This window comes from Arvicola amphibius, chromosome 10, assembly GCF_903992535.2.
Source record: "Arvicola amphibius chromosome 10, mArvAmp1.2, whole genome shotgun sequence".
Taxonomy (NCBI): domain Eukaryota; kingdom Metazoa; phylum Chordata; class Mammalia; order Rodentia; family Cricetidae; genus Arvicola; species Arvicola amphibius.
In genome coordinates, this window is record NC_052056.1 from 36,195,797 (window position 1) to 36,213,613 (window position 17,817).

The 17,817-nt window shown below is 34.7% G+C and overlaps 2 protein-coding genes across 2 annotated transcripts; both read left to right on the forward strand.

The window, feature by feature from the left end:
* Positions 1-2,032: 2,032 nt before the first annotated feature.
* On the forward strand, positions 2,033-2,956 carry LOC119824215 (olfactory receptor 5AC1-like). Its single transcript, XM_038344376.1, has one exon. The coding sequence runs from the start codon at positions 2,036-2,038 to the stop codon at positions 2,954-2,956; it is 921 nt and encodes a 306-aa protein (XP_038200304.1). The 5' UTR covers positions 2,033-2,035.
* A 12,429-nt stretch (positions 2,957-15,385) lies between these two features.
* LOC119825172 (olfactory receptor 5AC1-like) lies at positions 15,386-16,306 on the forward strand. The gene has a single exon (XM_038345878.1). The coding sequence runs from the start codon at positions 15,389-15,391 to the stop codon at positions 16,304-16,306; it is 918 nt and encodes a 305-aa protein (XP_038201806.1). The 5' UTR covers positions 15,386-15,388.
* Positions 16,307-17,817: the final 1,511 nt, after the last annotated feature.

The window sequence follows — 17,817 nt, forward strand, 5'->3', positions numbered from 1 at the left end:
ACATTTAATAAATTTCACAAACATACCTGCTTCTATTTCATTGTATTTCAACAACGAACAAGTCACCATGCAAAATTTCTCCTTAATATTCACAGTAAATATGGAGATGAATTAATTCTACAGAATAGTTGTTTTATTTAGTTGGAACAACTGACAAAAAGTTTCCTGTGAAACTTTCTGTACAGTATTTCAGTTCTACATATTTTTATTACCTCGATTATTTCGTGTCTATACCTTTAAAAAGATCTCCTTTCCCACTCCTTTAAAAAGTAAAGCAGATGATTTGAGAAAAAAAACCAGTTTCTTCAAAGCACAGATTTGGGGATGGAGCTGCTAGCTAACTCTATATGCCTACTAAGATTCAAAGAAGTAAAAGTCCATGGTGGTAGGAAACCCACTGGTCTGGACTTGTCTTAAGACTCCATGGCTATTCTATTCATTGGATGTTTAGACCCTGAAATCTGATATTTCTAATGATCACCTCCAATTTCATATCAACCATGCAGTGATGCAAACACAACAACCACCTTGTGCCCAGAATGTGAATATTATCATTACTGAAACACATCAATATGGTCCCAACCTGAATGCTCACCCTGCTGTATTCTAGGATCTGGCACCACTGTCCTGACTAATTAGACTCATGGGTACATGTGACTTTGTAAACTTTTCTGCCTTGCATATTATTTCTGTGATCATTGTAAATCAGGTAATTTCAACTTTTACCTAATTGATTCTTTTTTATATAAAACATAGTGTTTTATCACTTTTGCTGAATGCAGATATTGGAGATACTTGCCATTTTTTCTATGGTGATGTGTTCTGTGATTTTAAGCAACATTTTTAGTTTTACAATTTCTCTCAAAGTAATAAAAGATTCAGGAACATTGCAACATTGTTAAATCTCTTTAAAATTATGGAGACCTGAAATATTAAAAGACATTCTTAATTAATGGGACAAATTCAACACAGGCATGTTTATATTTCATTTATGAAATCTATCATCAATATGTAAACAAGTTATGTACACTTGGGTGTATGTGGGTTTTAATTTAAAATGAAAGTGATTTTAACATTGTGGATTAAGATATGAGTAACAGGTTCTTTGCTGCAATCTAAAAATTATGATATTTTAATTCTGTTGTCTTTATTCTCATGAGGAAATAAATAAAAGCTTCTTTACATGTATTTTGCTAAAAAAAACCTCATGGAAATTTGCATTTAATATTTGTGGTTGTTCTTATAAATACACATTCAGATAGCATATATGAAAAGCATAAAAGGGCAGAAATATTTTAAATTACCAACTTAGTTGTTGACCTGTTTATGACTTAGAATAATAGCCACACAAATATAGCGACTACCAAAAGCACAGCTCATTTTCATCCTATATAAGTGTACTTGAATGATAAATATGAAAAGAGGGTAGAATGATACCATTTGAAAGGTGAAGGTAAACATAAGAAGAGAGAGAGAAAATTAGAGAGTGTCACCATGTACAGAATCCACTGTAACCATGAGGATGTCATTACGGAAAGCAAGACTTCATATAATGAGACTTTCAATTTGAGCTTTTTTTTTAAGCATTTTGTATTTTGGTTGTGAATCTAGCCTTTAATGACTGAGCCGTTGCTTCAGCTCTTAAAATATTTTAGCATAACATATATTTTGAATTTTTATCATTACAATTATTGTATAAGATTTATATATTACAAATGTATTCAAATTAAAGAAAATCTAAATATGCATTAAATTATACATAATTTGTAATGATTTAGGGCATTGTGCATAATGCCAGGAAAATCAGTGTCTATGACCTTTTCTGATAATTGCAGGCTTACAGATCAATACTGCTCAGGAAGTTATTTTGATTTCAGGAAGCTTTCAAAAACAGAAACAGTATACCATTATCTTGTTTATTAAGGAGATTTTGCCATGTACAATGTGGACTATAATATCATCCTATTCTTACTGAATCTCTGACATATTTTCTTTGTTTCATCTCTCGATGTAGTGAGCAGCCTGAGTGGGTGTGATGGAAGGAAACAGGACCCACCTGACTGAGTTTGTTCTCAGAGGAATAACAGATCGTCCAGAACTGCAAGTCCCCCTGTTTCTGGTGTTCGTCTCCATATATGTCATCACCATGGTGGGCAACCTTGGTTTAATCTTTCTCATCTGGAAGGATCCCCATCTTCACACTCCTATGTACCTTTTCCTTGGACATTTAGCCTTTGCTGATGGTTGTATTTCAACCACAGTGACTCCAAAAATGCTTATGACATTTTTGTATAAAAATGTCATGATATCCCTGGGTGAGTGTTTTGCCCAGTATTACTTTTTTTGTATCAGTGCAACTACCGAAATTTTTCTCCTGGTAGCGATGGCCTATGACCGTTATGTAGCTATATGTAACCCTCTGCACTATGCAGTTGTGATGTCCAATAGACTCTGCACTGTGTTAGTAAGTATGTCATACATAATTGGTTTTGTAAACTGTGGAGTTAATGTAGGGTTATTATTTAGATTGACTTTCTGTAAGTCCAACATAATTGACCATTTCTACTGTGAAATCTTGCCACTCTATACACTCTCTTGTACTGATCCATCACTTAATACATTGATCATTTTTATTTGTGCTTCTTCCATACAAATCAGCACCTCTGTGACCATTGTAGTCTCTTATGGCCGTGTCCTATTTGCTGTCCTGAACATGAAGTCTAAGAAGGGCAGAAAGAAAGCCTTCTTCACCTGCAGTGCCCACCTGCTTTCTGTCTCTTTGTTCTATGGCACTCTCCTCTTCATGTATGTAAGCCATGGGTCTGGACCAAATAAAACCCAGGATAAAATGTATTCACTGTTCTACACAGTTTTGATTCCTCTGTTAAACCCCTTTATTTACAGTTTAAGAAACAAAGAAGTTTTAGGTGCTCTGAAAAAAGTTGTAAAAGGATAATTATGAATTTAAAATTTGATTTTTGTACTTACTCATTTCTTTTGCAATGTACCATAATATTTGATCTTTGTGTTGCACATAATTGTAATATTACACACTATTACATAAAATATAAAACATAGACCGTTAAAGGCTGTCTTAGTAATATAATTGTAAAATAAGAAGGACTAAAGTTAATCCCTATTATTTGTGATTTTGAAAGTCATACTCACTATAAAAATCTATGACCTAATTTCTTCTTTAGACTGACAAACTCTGTCAAAAAGTTGTCAATAAAAATTGATAAATTTATGTTAAATATTTTGAAGTTATTTTTAAACTCATAGCACACATAGGCTTTGCAAATGATTTGTTTAAAACATATTTTCCACTTTCAAATAATTCTTGAGGAATGGACATTCAAAACATTTAGCTACCTGTAACTATATATTACCAGTACATAAGTAAATATTATTTATGCAACCTATTACAAGGATTAATACACAAATACTTAACTTGGGTATTTCTTGAGTTTAAGAGTAATATAAAAGAGATAAATAGTCATATTACATTCACTTACATTCTCAAACTATAAAAAACAAAATGAGCAATTTTTCATGGAGCATATAAGGCAATTTTAAATTCTTAAAATGTGTTTGTCACATTGATGCCTTTGCTTATCTTTTGATTTCACTTATTTCTTTGGCTCTGCATCAGAAATTTGGCTGCATCAACTGAATAAGAACTCCAAATGATTGTCATTAGGAGCAATTCTTGCCAGGACTTTTTATAATTCTTCTGGGTGTTGAAATAATATAAGAAAGAGTAAAACAAGTTGAACAGTGTCAGTTTTAAATAACACAACACAGAATATATGAAAACATTACTATACCATTTACACAGACTTTTGAAGGGAAAAAAGGAAACATTATTATTATATAGTGAATGTGAAAAGGCCCCAGAGGCTCTCACATTGGGCACTTAGTTTCCATCTGGTGTCGCTGTTTGGGAAGGCTATGTAATTTTTTGGAGGTGCAGTTCTGCTGGAGCAGGTGGTCAGGGTCAGCACAAGCAGGCCTAGAGTTTCTATAGCCCCAACCCACTTCTTAAATTTCCTCTCCCTGAAGGTGTATAATGTGGCCGCTGCTTTAGACTTGGCTATAGAGACTGTAGTCTCCAGGACCTGCAAATCATAATCCGTGTTTTACCTTATACATAAATCAGCTCAGACACAAGATTGGCACCTGGTAGTGTTGTTGTTGTGATTGTTTTCATCTTGTGGTTCTTAGGTCTTTGAAATTCCTTTATAGCAAGAGCATGTAAAAGTTTGAAACATTGGACAAGAAAAGCCCTTTCGTGCTACAAGCAGAGTTTAATGCACACTATAATGGAAGTTTGGAATGTCAGGAGAAAAGGAAAATATGGAATTGAAGCCTGTAACACGCTGTTACAGAGATGTTGAGAGTAAGGATGTCCTAGAGGTATTCTGTGGGTGAATTGAGACTGAATGAAAATATACTTCCTAATATGTTCCATAAGAGAAATTTTAATAAGTGGTTATGTTGTGTAATGGTTGTTTTCCACTGTTCTCATTCAGATACACAGAGGGGAGGGGAAGGAACCAGTCAAAGGAGATATAAAATGTGACTATGATTAGGTCATAAGATTGCACTTTTCAAGAAGGGGAATGTATGTTGCATCTGTATCTGATAAACGATTAGTTCCACTGAAGTGAAACTTGATCCTCTGCACTGGAACACTAAGAAAGGTGCTTGAGTGGAGAAAAAAGCCCACCTGAAAACAAATCCAATGAGTGAAAATGCAAATAAATATGAATTCAAAGAGGCTTATATCAATGAAGAAATATTTTCTTAATTCTGGTAAGCACCTACATAGCAGAATGCTTTTTCAGAATCTAAGAAACTAATATAATTGTGATGCATGGGTACAAACACATTTAATGCCGACTGCAGGACTTGCCAACATCCTTGTGGTACTATCTTTATGGAATAAAGTTGCAAGATTGAGGTGGTTTAGCAAGCATCACTGTCCAGACATGTGTCAGTTTCAGCATCCATGCAAGGGGATTTTTGAGGGCACTTTGTGGGAAGTTATGAAGGCAAAACAGTGGATACAAAAGCAAGTAGGAGGGGCCAAACCATGGGATATCTGCTGAGGGCAGCTGCACACATGAATTCAAGTTGGAATAACACAGTGGTTGTATGACCCACAGGCAGCAGAGTTGCAGAGATCAGGCCTTCAAGCCCCTTGTTGCTGAGATGATTCCTTTTCATGTCATGGACTGGACATGGAGCTGCAGCATTTGATTTTAGTCCTCCTGAATACTGTTTATAACATTTAAATGCCATATTCTGAAGGTCTCTGAAAGATTTGAAGAAAACCTATCTAACTGAAATCTCTCTATATATATCAAGAAAATCTAACATGAGTACAAGCTTGACAATTATAGATGAGTATCTATTAATTTATATTTCATAATTATACATTACATTTTTAAATGAACTGCACAATTAAAATACCTTAATCAAGAGCAGAAATATACATATAGCAAAATTGATCTTAAAATCAATTTTATCAGTAAACCAAGATCCATAGCAATGCAAATCTCTATAGAATATCACCCTTTAAATGTACAGGAGCATTTATAAAGAATATTTGGGAATAAGGGCATAGTTTTGTACATACTCCTTCCTGCTGTTTGGGGCTGCTATTAATCAGGTCTTTCATGGTGTATCCTGTGTTCTCTGTTTATCTCAGTCAGCAGTTGGGTGAGTAATTTTTTGAGGGTATTCACAGTGACTTTTCAGGGTATCATGCTCTGCAAAACCACACCAGTCTGGAATCAATCCACAGGTTCTCATCCTTTGTGGAAACAAGTGAAGAACCTTTTTTTTTTTTCCACAGCACATATCCTTAGACCCAAATTTGGAAATCGTGTATCTTTATAATATACATGCTGGTTTAGGTTATCAGCCCATACAATGAAATGCTTCTCTTAGTACATTCACAGTCAAAAAATTGAATGAAAACACAATAGTATACATAATCAAGACTCTTTGTGTATTTCCCATCTTTATGTGGCTTATTTATTTTTATTCTGTCTCTTTAAAGTTTTTACCTTTTTAAAAACCATTTATTTTTTTTTCTATAACTCTCTATACTCATTTTCTTCTTTCTCCCAAGCCTACATACATTTATCAAATACTGTGACCCATTTATAGGTCTTTTTTTTTATCTCGATTTGTCTTTATTGCATATCTGTAATTATTTTCTGACCAGAAGTGCTTCTTAAAATGCTAAGTGCTTAAGAATCTAAGCTGTGACATTACTAGGATACATATGATACTTCATGCTTGTTGTGCCTATACCATTATGGCAGAGCTGGTTGCTGCTTCCTAGAGCCACACACACCGCCCCACTTCCAGGCACATAGCTGGTCCACATTGCCATCAGGCAAGCCACAGCACACTCCTCACAAACCCCATTGAAATGTTGTCTCCTGAAAGAGCCAGAGGTTGCACTGGTAGCAAGGTCCAGAGACCTGGCATTTCAAACAGGAACAGCTTTTCTTCGGCTATGGCTGAATTAGGAAACCTCTCTTAAAGGAGCTGCCACATGCCAGAAAACAGCAAGAAACTGTGTTCTAGAATTCCTTTTCAAGCCCTCTCAGGTTTTTAAGTGGATTTTAATTTGCAACGTTGATACCATATTGTTGCAAGGGACCACTCATTTGTTCATGCTGCTTAGCCCCAAAATAATCACACAGAAAATGTAATAATTAAATCACTGCTTGGCCCACTAGCTCTAGCTTCTTATTGGCTAACTCTTACACCTTAATTTAACTCATATCTTTTAAACTGTGCATCACCACGAGGGCATGGCCTATCAGCAACATTTCACGACATCTATCTCTGGCAGTGGCTCCATGGTATCCCTCTAACTCAGCCCTTCTTTTTCCCAGTATTCAGTTTAGTTTTCCCCACCTACCTAAGTTCAACTCTGTCAGGCCAAGGCAGACAATAAAGGCAACAAATAGACAGAAAGATTTCCCACACCAATTTCCTTATGTGCCAGCTGCTTCAAATTACTATTGCATTGACCTTCCTGCCATAAAGGACTGTACCATTATGGCACTATGTACCCAAAACTGTACGTTCTCTCTGAATTTTTTGGTTTAGGGCACTCTGTTATACAACAGGAGCATAACATAGGTACTTTCATGAAAAAAAAAGTGACTCAGATGTAACCTTATGGTAATTTGTAAATGTTAGAGATGCCATAGTGTTAGCTGATCAGATATCAAAGTGGTATTGACTAAGGATAGAAACATCTGTAACTTAGTGTTGCAGTATAAAGCATTCTCCTGTGAAATGTTATAATTATCATTAAAAATGAGAGTAATCTCCTACGATAAACTACTCCAGCTGGTATTTTTCTTCATTTACTCCATCTAAATAACTGTTCTTCATCTCCATGTCAACTTAACGGTGGAGTAAAAGGTGTTTTGTATAGAGTTAAATTAATTTTCCAATGAATAGCATATATCTCATATTTTATTCCCCAAAAGAGGAGGCTTGAGAAAGAAATGGGCAGCCTTATTTATGAATATGTAAATGACCACTAATGCAATTCAAGTCACCATTATGTATGTCTTAACCAGTTTTCACCAATAACAAGAGCTTTCCTTTGTTTCTTCCATTTGACTCTCTGGATACATAGGAACACATTAATAACTTTCTTTTGTAAGTAAGTTTGTTTTGTAACATTAAAATTAAGAATAATTCATTGGTAAATATCTTATAGGTAAAATATCCAAACCTGTGTGTTTCAAACAGGATGTAACCAGCTCCAAAAGTAACAAGGAAACATATAATATCAGTACTCTGAGATATCTCCACTGCCATGTCATTGCATGAACTTTCACAATGCGCAACATATTACAGCGTCCTACATGGTCACTAATTGGTAGATTGACAAAGTAAATGAGCCTGCTGAGTTAACAAACCATGGAAATAGATGGTAACAGACAATGTTTAAATGGTATAAGAAGACATTTTGGGGCATCTTTATCAATTTGTGGCAATGGCTCATCATGAAGAACTGTTTGAATCTATCAAAACATCATTCTGTCCTCAGAAATAGATGCAACCATATTTTCCAGTTTTCAATAAAGTTAAAGGTAAATTACAGCTCTTGGTAAAATGTTATTATTTTACAAATACACGTAGGTTGGGAAATATAGTGCTATATTTTTGTAGAGACATGTTATCATGTGCATACATATAATTATGAGATGTTTGTTATTTTTGGCTTTTATCGAAATGCAACATGTGTTGCTTCAGGATATGTAATATAAATGTTAACATAGATCTATAGAATCACTGCAAAATTGTAAAAATGCATCCTTAAAAATAAGAATATATTTGGCTGTAATGTTTTTTAATTTTAGAACCTTAATATTAGAGATAGTCATAGAACTTTTCTGAGATTATAACTTATTATAATATTTTTCTTTTTCCTTTCCTTCCCCCAACACTCCCATATACCCTTTTGTACTCATCTTCAAATTCATCATCTTTTCCAAAATTAATATATATATATATTAATATATATACATACACACACACATATATATATATAATTAAAATTGTTATAGCATACAGAACTGTTCAGTTGTAACAATTGTTTGAGGAATGTATTTGTACACTCTGTGTAGATATGTCTCTGTCCTTCCTCAAGCACGTAGGGTACCTTCTGATTACTTAATCAAGACCTTAATGTTGATTAGTTAAGCAGAAGAGGACAGGAGAGACACTTGGGGGAGAGAGAGTAACTCTGGGAAAGAATCAGAGGCAGAGGAGATTTACCAACCAGATTCAGAGGAAATCAGAAGTATGGCACAGAAAAATGGTAGCAAGTAAATTGCAATGTATAATAATATAGACGAGTTCATTTTTATTGATTTTTATTGAGCTCTGCATTTTCTTTGCTCACCTCTCTGCCTCTACCCTCCCCTTCAACCCTCTCCCAAGGTCCCCATGCTCCCAGTTTACTCAGGAAGTCTTGTCTTTTTCTACTTCCCATGTTGATTTGGTCTATGCATGTCTCTCTTAGAGTCCTTATTGTTGTCTAGGTTCTGTGGGATTGTGATTTGTGGGCTGGTTTTCTTTGTTTTATGTTTAAAAACCACTTATGAGTGAGAACATGTCATAATTGTCTTCATGAGTCTGTGTTACCTCACTCATGTTTTTCTAACTCCATCCATTTGCCTGCAAAATTCAAGATGTTTTTTTTTTTTCCTGCTGTGTAGTACTTAATTGTGTAAATGTACCACATTTTTTTTATCCATTCTTTGGTTGAGGAGCATTTAGGTTGTTTCCAGGTTCTGGCTATGACAAACAATGTTGCTATGAACATATATGAGCACATATCCTTGTGGCATGATGGAACATCTTTTGGATATATACCCAAAAGTGGTATTACTGGGTCTTGAGGAAGGTTGCTTTCTAATTTTCTGAGACATGGCCACGTTGACATCCCAAGGGGCTATACCAGCTTGCATTTCTACTAGAAATGCAGGAGGGTTCCCTTTACCCCATAACCTCTTCAGCATAAGTCATCATCAGTGTTTTTGATTTTGGCCATCCTTACACGTATAATCTCAGAGTTGTTTTGATTTGCATTTTTCTGATGACTAAGGATGTTAAACATTTCCTTAAGTGTTTTTAAGCCTTTTTAGATTTCTCTGTTGAGAGTTCTCTGTTTAGGTCTGTACTCCATTTTTTTTTTGTTGGATTATTTGTTCTTTTGATGATCAATTTCTTGAGCTCTTTGTATATTTTGGAGATCAGACATCTGTGCGATGTGGGGTTAGTGAAATCTTTGCCCATTCTGTCGGGTGTCATTTCGTCTTGTTGACATACCTTTTGCCTTACAGAAACTTCTCAGTTTTAGGAGGTCCCATTTATTAATTGTTTCTCTCAGTGTCTATGCTACTGAGTATCCTGTGCCAATGTGTTCATGTGTACTTCCCACTTTCTCTTCTATGAGTTTCAGAGTGGCTGACTTTATGTTGAGGTCTTCGATCCATTTGGACTTGATTTTTGTACATTGTGATATATAAGGTTCTATTTTCATTCTTCTACATGTTGATATTAAGTTATGTCAGCACATTTTGTTAAATATGTTCATTTTTTATTATTTTTATTTATTTATTAAAAATTTCCACCTCCTCCCATCCTCCCATTTCCCTCCCCCTCCCGCAACTCTCCCATCCCCTTACTCTCCAGTCCTAAGATAAGTTAGGGTTCCCTGCCCTGTGGGAAGTCCAAGGCCCCGCCTCCATCCAGGTCTAGGAAGATGTGCATCCAAACAGACTAGGCTCCCAAAAAGCCAGTACATGCAGTAGAATCAAAATCCGGTGTCATTATCATTGGCTTCTCAGTCTGCCCTCATTGTTAACGACATTCAGAGAGTCTGCTTTGATCACATGCTCGTTCAGTCCCAGTTCAGCTGGCCTTGGTGAGCTCCCATTAGATCAGTCCCACCATCTCCTTGGGTGGACGTACCCAGTGCCGTTCTGACTCTCTTGCTCATGTTCTCTCTCCTTGTGCTCTTCATTTGGGCCTTGGGAGCTCAGTCCAGTGCTCCAATGTGGGGCTCTGTCTCTATCTCCATCCATCGCCAGATGAAAATTCAATGGTGATATGCAAGATATTCATCAGTGTGACAATGGGAGAAGGCCAGTTCAAGCTCCCTCTCTTCTGCTGCCCAAGGACCTAGCTGGGGAAATCCCCTTGGACACCTGGGAACCCCTCTAGAGCCAAGTCTCTTGTCAACCCTAAAATGGCTCACTTAGTTAAGATATCTTCTTCCCTGCTCCCATATCCACCCTTCCTCCATCTTAACCATCACATTGTTGGTGGGAATGCAAACTTGTACAACCACTTTGGAAATCAGTGTGATAGTTTTTCAGGAAACTGGGAGTCAACCTACCTCAGGATCCTGCAATTCCACTCATGGGAATATACCCAAGAGATGCCCAATCTTACTACAAAAGCATAGTTCAACTATGTTCATAGCAGCACTATTTGTAATAGCCAGAACCTGGAAACAACCTAGGTACCCCTCAATAGAAGAATGAATAAAGAAGGTGTGTCACATAACACTTTAGAGTTCTACTCAGCGGTAAAGAAAAATGACATCTGAACTTTGCATGCAAATGGGTGGAAATAGAAAACAGTATCCTGAGTGAGGTAACCCAGACCCCAAAAGATGAATTTGGTATGTACTCACTCATAAGTGGATTCTAGCCATAAACAAAGGACATTGAGCCTATAGTTTGTAATCCTAGAGAATCTAAATAAGAAGGTGAACACAAAGAAAAACATATATTTATCCTCCTGGATATTGGAAGTAGACAAGATTGCGGGGCGAAAGTTGGGAGCAGGGGGTGGTGGTGGTGTTGGGGGGAAGGAGAGATGGGGAGAGACAAGGGAGAAGGGGAGGATTGGGGAGACCTTGGGGGAATATGTTCATTTTTTTAAAAAAAAACTAGTTGGAAGCAAGCCTAAGCTAAGGCCTAGCTATCATAATTAATTAGATGTATCCATTTCGATATTTAGGAATAGTCAGTTCAAAGAATGACCAGGTACATATATCGTTTCTTTTATGTATTTTTTCAGGGCTGATCATTGCACTAGGCAACTAGTTTGTGTGCCTTTACTGAGGAAGATCACATCTCTTGCTCTCAGATCACCACAGAAAACTGTTTCTTTATGTAGGGATGTGGTCTCATGGGCTTTTTTTAGATCCTGTTTGGTATTTTCACTGGTGTCATTCTTACTCAACACAAATTTGCCTGAAACGTTTGTGAGAATTTATGGATGTTTCTTCTGATAGTCTTAGGAGACATACCTCATAGAAAATTTCTGATCCTCCAGCTCTTATAAAATATCTGCCTTTGTCCTACAATGTCCCCTAAGCTTTAGGTGTGGGAATGCATTCACAAAGCTTCTCTTATGAGGAAAAATAAGCTCATAGATTTTCAAGTTAGGAGATTAGAAAATATGTCACTTATTTTTAAAGAAAGTATATGAATATTCACATCATTTTGATTTGGGCAGTCTACATAAATACTATATGTAGAAGAAGGGAGACGAATGCATGAATATGCTATCAGCATTCACCAGTAATCAGTGTGTTTGAAGAAATTTGTTCTCTTTATGTCTTATATATTTTCATTGCTTTAAACGTTTTTCTGAGATTTGATTTCAGTAAGCCACATAAAATTTGTTGATTTTATATTTGAGTAATGCATTCTTATTGAAAATATCATGTTTAAATAAAATTTATCCTTATTTAAAGAAAGATGTGAAATAATCTATTTAACAGTTATTGAATCTGAAATAGTAAATTTTGTTTTAATATATAAATTCTAGGAAAAGATTTGAAGATTGCCATAATGCTAAGTAATATCTATATTAAAATGTAATGTATATACTTAGGCAAACAAAAAATTTCCTAAGCGTAATAATATTATTAATTGAAGATGTATTAAAATGGTAAGTCAGTTGCTTCTAAAATATCTTAAGAATGTGAGTGGAACTAATAAACTTATACCTGACCTTTAGCATTTGCATTTTAGAAAGCTAGAAAGTCTATCTAAGACCAACTATGATAGGTTTGTTAGTAATAATTATCTACGTAATGAGCAATGCCCAGCAGATTGATTTCATTCTGTAGGGAGTTTTTTAGCACTCAGGGAGTTTTAGTATTAAATTTAAAAATAGTATTGAAGATGATGAGAAATATATATCCTTTAGAGTTTGTTTTTGTTAAAGAAAATTAACCTGAGAAGAACAGTTGTTACTGACACTCTTGATGCTGAAGCCTGAGTATCTTAATGAAGAAAAATGCTCATGACATCTGTGCTTGCAGCTATTTTCATAAGAATTTGGTGAGAAAAATAATTTTATTTTCATCTTTAATGGCACAACCCCTTAATTGGAAAAAGTTTATCATAATGTGTGAATATTTGTATAAAATTATCATATCGAATCATCTTTTAAGGAAAATTTCTAACAAATATGACAGACAACAGTCCTGAAAGACTAAAAGAAATATTTTGTTTATGTTCTCTAAATCCCTGCTGACACATTTTTGTGGTTTTATACATAAAAGATTTGTGCTCAGTCATGTGACTTTATAAAATTCCATGCAGTCAACTGTTCTGATTTGATTCTTAAAAAGAAAAATTACCCTTTCTGATTTTACTTTTGTAATTTTCATAGTCAAGATGAATTATGTTTCCTGGAATCACAGGGTTATGTGGCTTCTTATGGCCTCTATGTCTTCTTCCTCACCTGGCCATTGGGTTTCTTGGGAATCTGGGGAACGTGAAGAAAGGAAGGGTGCCCCAATCAATTGCATTTTATTTATGTTAAATTCTTGTAAAATATAAAACAAAGATTATCTTATGTTTTTTTAAGATTTGACAGTAAAATATTTAATAAATTTCACAAACATACTTGCTTTTATACTATTGTGTTTCAGCATCCAATAAATTAAAGGAAAATTTTCTCTTTCAAAATTTCCAGAAAATATAGAGGTAAACACATTTCACAGAATAGTTTATATGCCTATTTGGAACAACTGGCAAAATGTCCCCTGTGCAAATTTCTAAATAATATTTCAGTTCTACATATTTTCATTGCCTGAAGATTGTTTCTTGCTTATTCATTTAAAATGATCTCCTTTACCTCTTCTTCGAAAATAATACAGATGACTGGTGAAAAGTAGTCTATACAAATTTCATATTCTGGAATGGAAGTGTTAGATAACTCCATCTGACTACTAAGATTCAAAATATTAAAATTCAGCTTGGTAGGAAACCCATCGTGTTGGACTTGTCTTAATACTCCATGGCTATTCTATTCAATGGATGTTTAGACCCTGAAACCTGATATTTCTAGTGATCAGCTCCAATTTTAGATCAACAATACAGTGATATAAACACACAAACAAACTCATGCTAGAACTGTGCATATTAGCATTACAGAAACATGTAAAGTGGTCCCTACTTGAATGTTCTCCCTTCTGAATTCTAGGAACTGGTACCACTGTCCTGACTGATTAGACTCATGGGTACATGTGAATTTGAGAAAATTTCTGCCTTCCATGTTATTTCTGTGGTCATGAGGTAAGTAGTTCCATGTTTTTCTTACTTGATTATTTATATATATGTAACATTTATCACTTGTGCCATGCAGATATGGCAGACACTGGGCATTGACTCTACAATGATGTGTTCTGCAATGTTAAACACCACCTTTAGTTTCACAGTCTCTCTCAAGGAAATATCAGTGTTAAGAAACACAGTGAAATTGCTAAAATTGCTTTAAATCCATTTACAAATAAAATATTAAAGCATTCAAAATTCACCGGGCAACTTTAAAAATTTTTACATTTTTGCAAAATTATATTTCTTATATCTACTATTAATACACAGAAGTTGTGTATAAATGTGTTTTATCTTAAAGGAAAGTACTTGTTACATCATGCACTAACATAGAGTTACAGGCTTATTGTCACAAACAAAAATCATAATTTTTTTCAGATGTCTATAAACCCATAAAGAAATGAATAATGTTTATTTGTCTTTAATAAAGTTATAATCAGGTAACATATATGAAAAGGATAGAAGAAACAGAACATTTTAAGTTACCTTATTACGTGGCATGTTCATATCTTGGAATATTACTACTTAGGATATGACACAAATACGACTCTAACAAGTACAAGAATAACTAATACTATTTTACTACCATAAAAAAACATTTGAAATGCTTTTGTGAAAAGAAAGTAGAATGATGTCATCTGAGAAGACAAAAAGAAACATCAGAGGATGAAGAGCCACCTGAAGAGCATCAGCATGTTCATAATCCAGTATAGTTGAGAATAAAAATATTATGTAAATAATATTTCATAAAATGTGACTTTTTCAACTTGAGCTTGTTTCTAATATTTTAGCATAAAATATATGTTACATTTTCCTCAATCTAAATTGCGTATTAATATTATATATTGTAAATGTATTTAAATTAAGCAAAGGATATATATAATACATATTAAATTAAAATTAATTTATAGTTACTTAAGGCAATATGCTTAATGCGAGGTAAATTGATGTCTGTGGCCTTCCTAGTTACCTTTCAGATAATTGCATGTTACAAAATATATATAGAAAATTTGCTTAGAAAATACTTCCTATGTCAGGAAAAAACAAAAGCACAAAGAATATTCTTTGTTCTTATTTACTAAGGAGCATTTGGCATTTATTAATGTGGACTATAATATGAAACTATTCTTATTTCATCTTGGTCATGTTTTCTTTGTCTCATCTCTTTGCAGTGAGAGTCCTGAGTGGGTGTGATGGAAGGAAATAGGACCTTGCTGACTGAGTTTATCCTCAGAGGACTAACAGATCGTCCAGAGCTGCAAGTCCCCCTGTTCCTGGTGTTCTTCTCCATCTATGTCATCACCATGGTGGGCAACCTGGGCTTAATCTTTCTCATCTGGAAGGACCCCCATCTTCATACTCCCATGTACCTTTTCCTTGGAAATTTAGCCTTTACTGATGCCTGTACTTCATCGTCTGTGACTCCAAAAATACTTACAAAATTTTTAAATAAGAATGACATGATATCAATTGGTGAGTGTTCTGCCCAATATTACTTTTTTTGTTTCAGTGCAACCACAGAAGTTTTCCTATTGGTAGCAATGGCCTATGACCGCTATGTAGCCATATGCAATCCTCTGCACTATACAGTAGTGATGTCCAAAAGACTCTGTACGGTGTTATTAAGTATGTCATATATAATTGGGTTCCTAAATCCTGCAATTCTTGTAGGGCTATTATTCAGATTAACATTCTGTAGGTCTAATATTATTGATCATTTCTACTGCGAAATCTTGCCACTCTATACAATCTCTTGTACTGATCCATCTCTTAATGCATTGGTGACTTTTATTATTGCTTCTTCCATACAAATCAGCACCTCTGTGACCATTGTAGTCTCTTATGGCCATGTCCTATTTGCTGTCCTGAACATGAAGTCTAAGAAGGGCAGAAAGAAAGCCTTCTTCACTTGCAGTGCCCACCTGCTCTCTGTCTCTTTGTTCTATGGCACTCTCCTCTTCATGTATGTGAGTCCTGGGTCTGGACCAGGTAAAACCCAGGATAAAATGTATTCACTGTTCTACACAGTTTTGATTCCTCTGTTAAACCCTTTTATTTACAGTTTAAGAAACAAAGAAGTTTTAGGTGCACTGAAAAGAATTATAAAATGATAATTATTTGATTATCACTTTAAATTTTTGTATAATCGTTCCTCTCTTTTAGCAATGCATCATAAAATTTGACTCTGTGTTTTGCCCATAATCAAAAATTTACATATTTTTAAAGGAATAAAGGTTATATTGTGAAAGTCTGTATTAGTAACATTATTCTAAAATAGTTAATGAAGACATTAATAGCTAATTCCTGCCATTTGTTGTTTTGAAATTCAAGCTCTCTCAAAAAGTTTCTTCACTAAGTAATTACTTTTTTAATTAATAAATTTTTGGTTTAAGATAAGTATTACAACTCTTGGAGCTTATTTTTATCAAAAAGCAATTCAGGAGCATAAATGATTGGTTTAACACCTATTGTTCCCCCCTAATCATTTTCTGAGCAAAGTTCATTTAAATAATCTTTAGTTACATTATGTGTACATGAGTAAATAATCCTTATGTATCATATGACATGGAAGAATAACATCAAAACACTTAAATTTAGATGCCTGGCATTTAAGAATAACATGATAGAGAAAAATATTTATTTTACATCCATGGAAATTCTCAAAGTTACACTATTAAATATCACAATAAACATTTTGTTTTTCATAAAACATAAGAAGGAAACTTTAAATTTTTACAAATCATCTGTCTTTTTGCTTCCTATGCCTGTCTCTTTTTTTTCACATATTTCACATATGACATGTGGCTCAGAGTCAGACATCTGGGTGCATCTTCTAGCCAAGATTTCAAAAGGCATTTGATTAGGAGAAAGATGAACAGATGCACTGTGCTTCTTGAGCCACATGAAGTCAATGACATCGATCAGGAATATTCTTGTCATGACTAATATTTCTCTGGATGTTGAAACAATATGAGAAGTAAACAAGATGAACAGTTACAGACACAAAAACCACCATGTAGAATATATGAAAACATGACTATTACTATTTACACAGACTTTTGAAGGGAAAAAGAGAAACACTGTTATATAGTGAATGAGAAAAGACCCCAGAGGATCTTACATTGGGCATTTAGTTCCCATCTGGTGTCACTGTTTAGAAAGGCTATGGAATTCTCAGGAAATGCAGTTCTGCTGGAGGAGGTGGGTCAGCACAAACAGGCATAGAGTTTCTATAGCCACCCCACTTCTTATTTTTGCTCTGCTTCCTGAGTGAGCATGCAATGTGGCCATTACTTTAGTCTTGGCCACAGGGACTGTTGTCTCCGGGAACTGCAAGTCTTAATCCATGCTTTTCATTTTACATAAAGCAGTTCAGACAGAAGATTGTCACAAAACAGTGTTGTTGTTGTGATTATTTTCATCTGTGGTTCTTAGGCCTTTGGAATTTCTTTATAGCAAGAACATGAATTAGTTTGAAACATTGGACAAGAGAAGCTCTTTCCTGCTACAAGCAGAGTTTAATATGAATTCAAATGGGAGTTTAGAATGTTGGGAGAAAAGAAAAATATGGATTTGAAGCCTGTCTCACGCTGTTATAGATATGTTGTGAGTAAGGATGACC

Coding starts and splice junctions, on each gene's coding strand:
- LOC119824215 (XM_038344376.1), top strand. CDS start 2,036: ATGGAAGGAAACAGGACCCACCTGACTGAGTTTGTTCTCAGAGGAATA.
- LOC119825172 (XM_038345878.1), top strand. CDS start 15,389: ATGGAAGGAAATAGGACCTTGCTGACTGAGTTTATCCTCAGAGGACTA.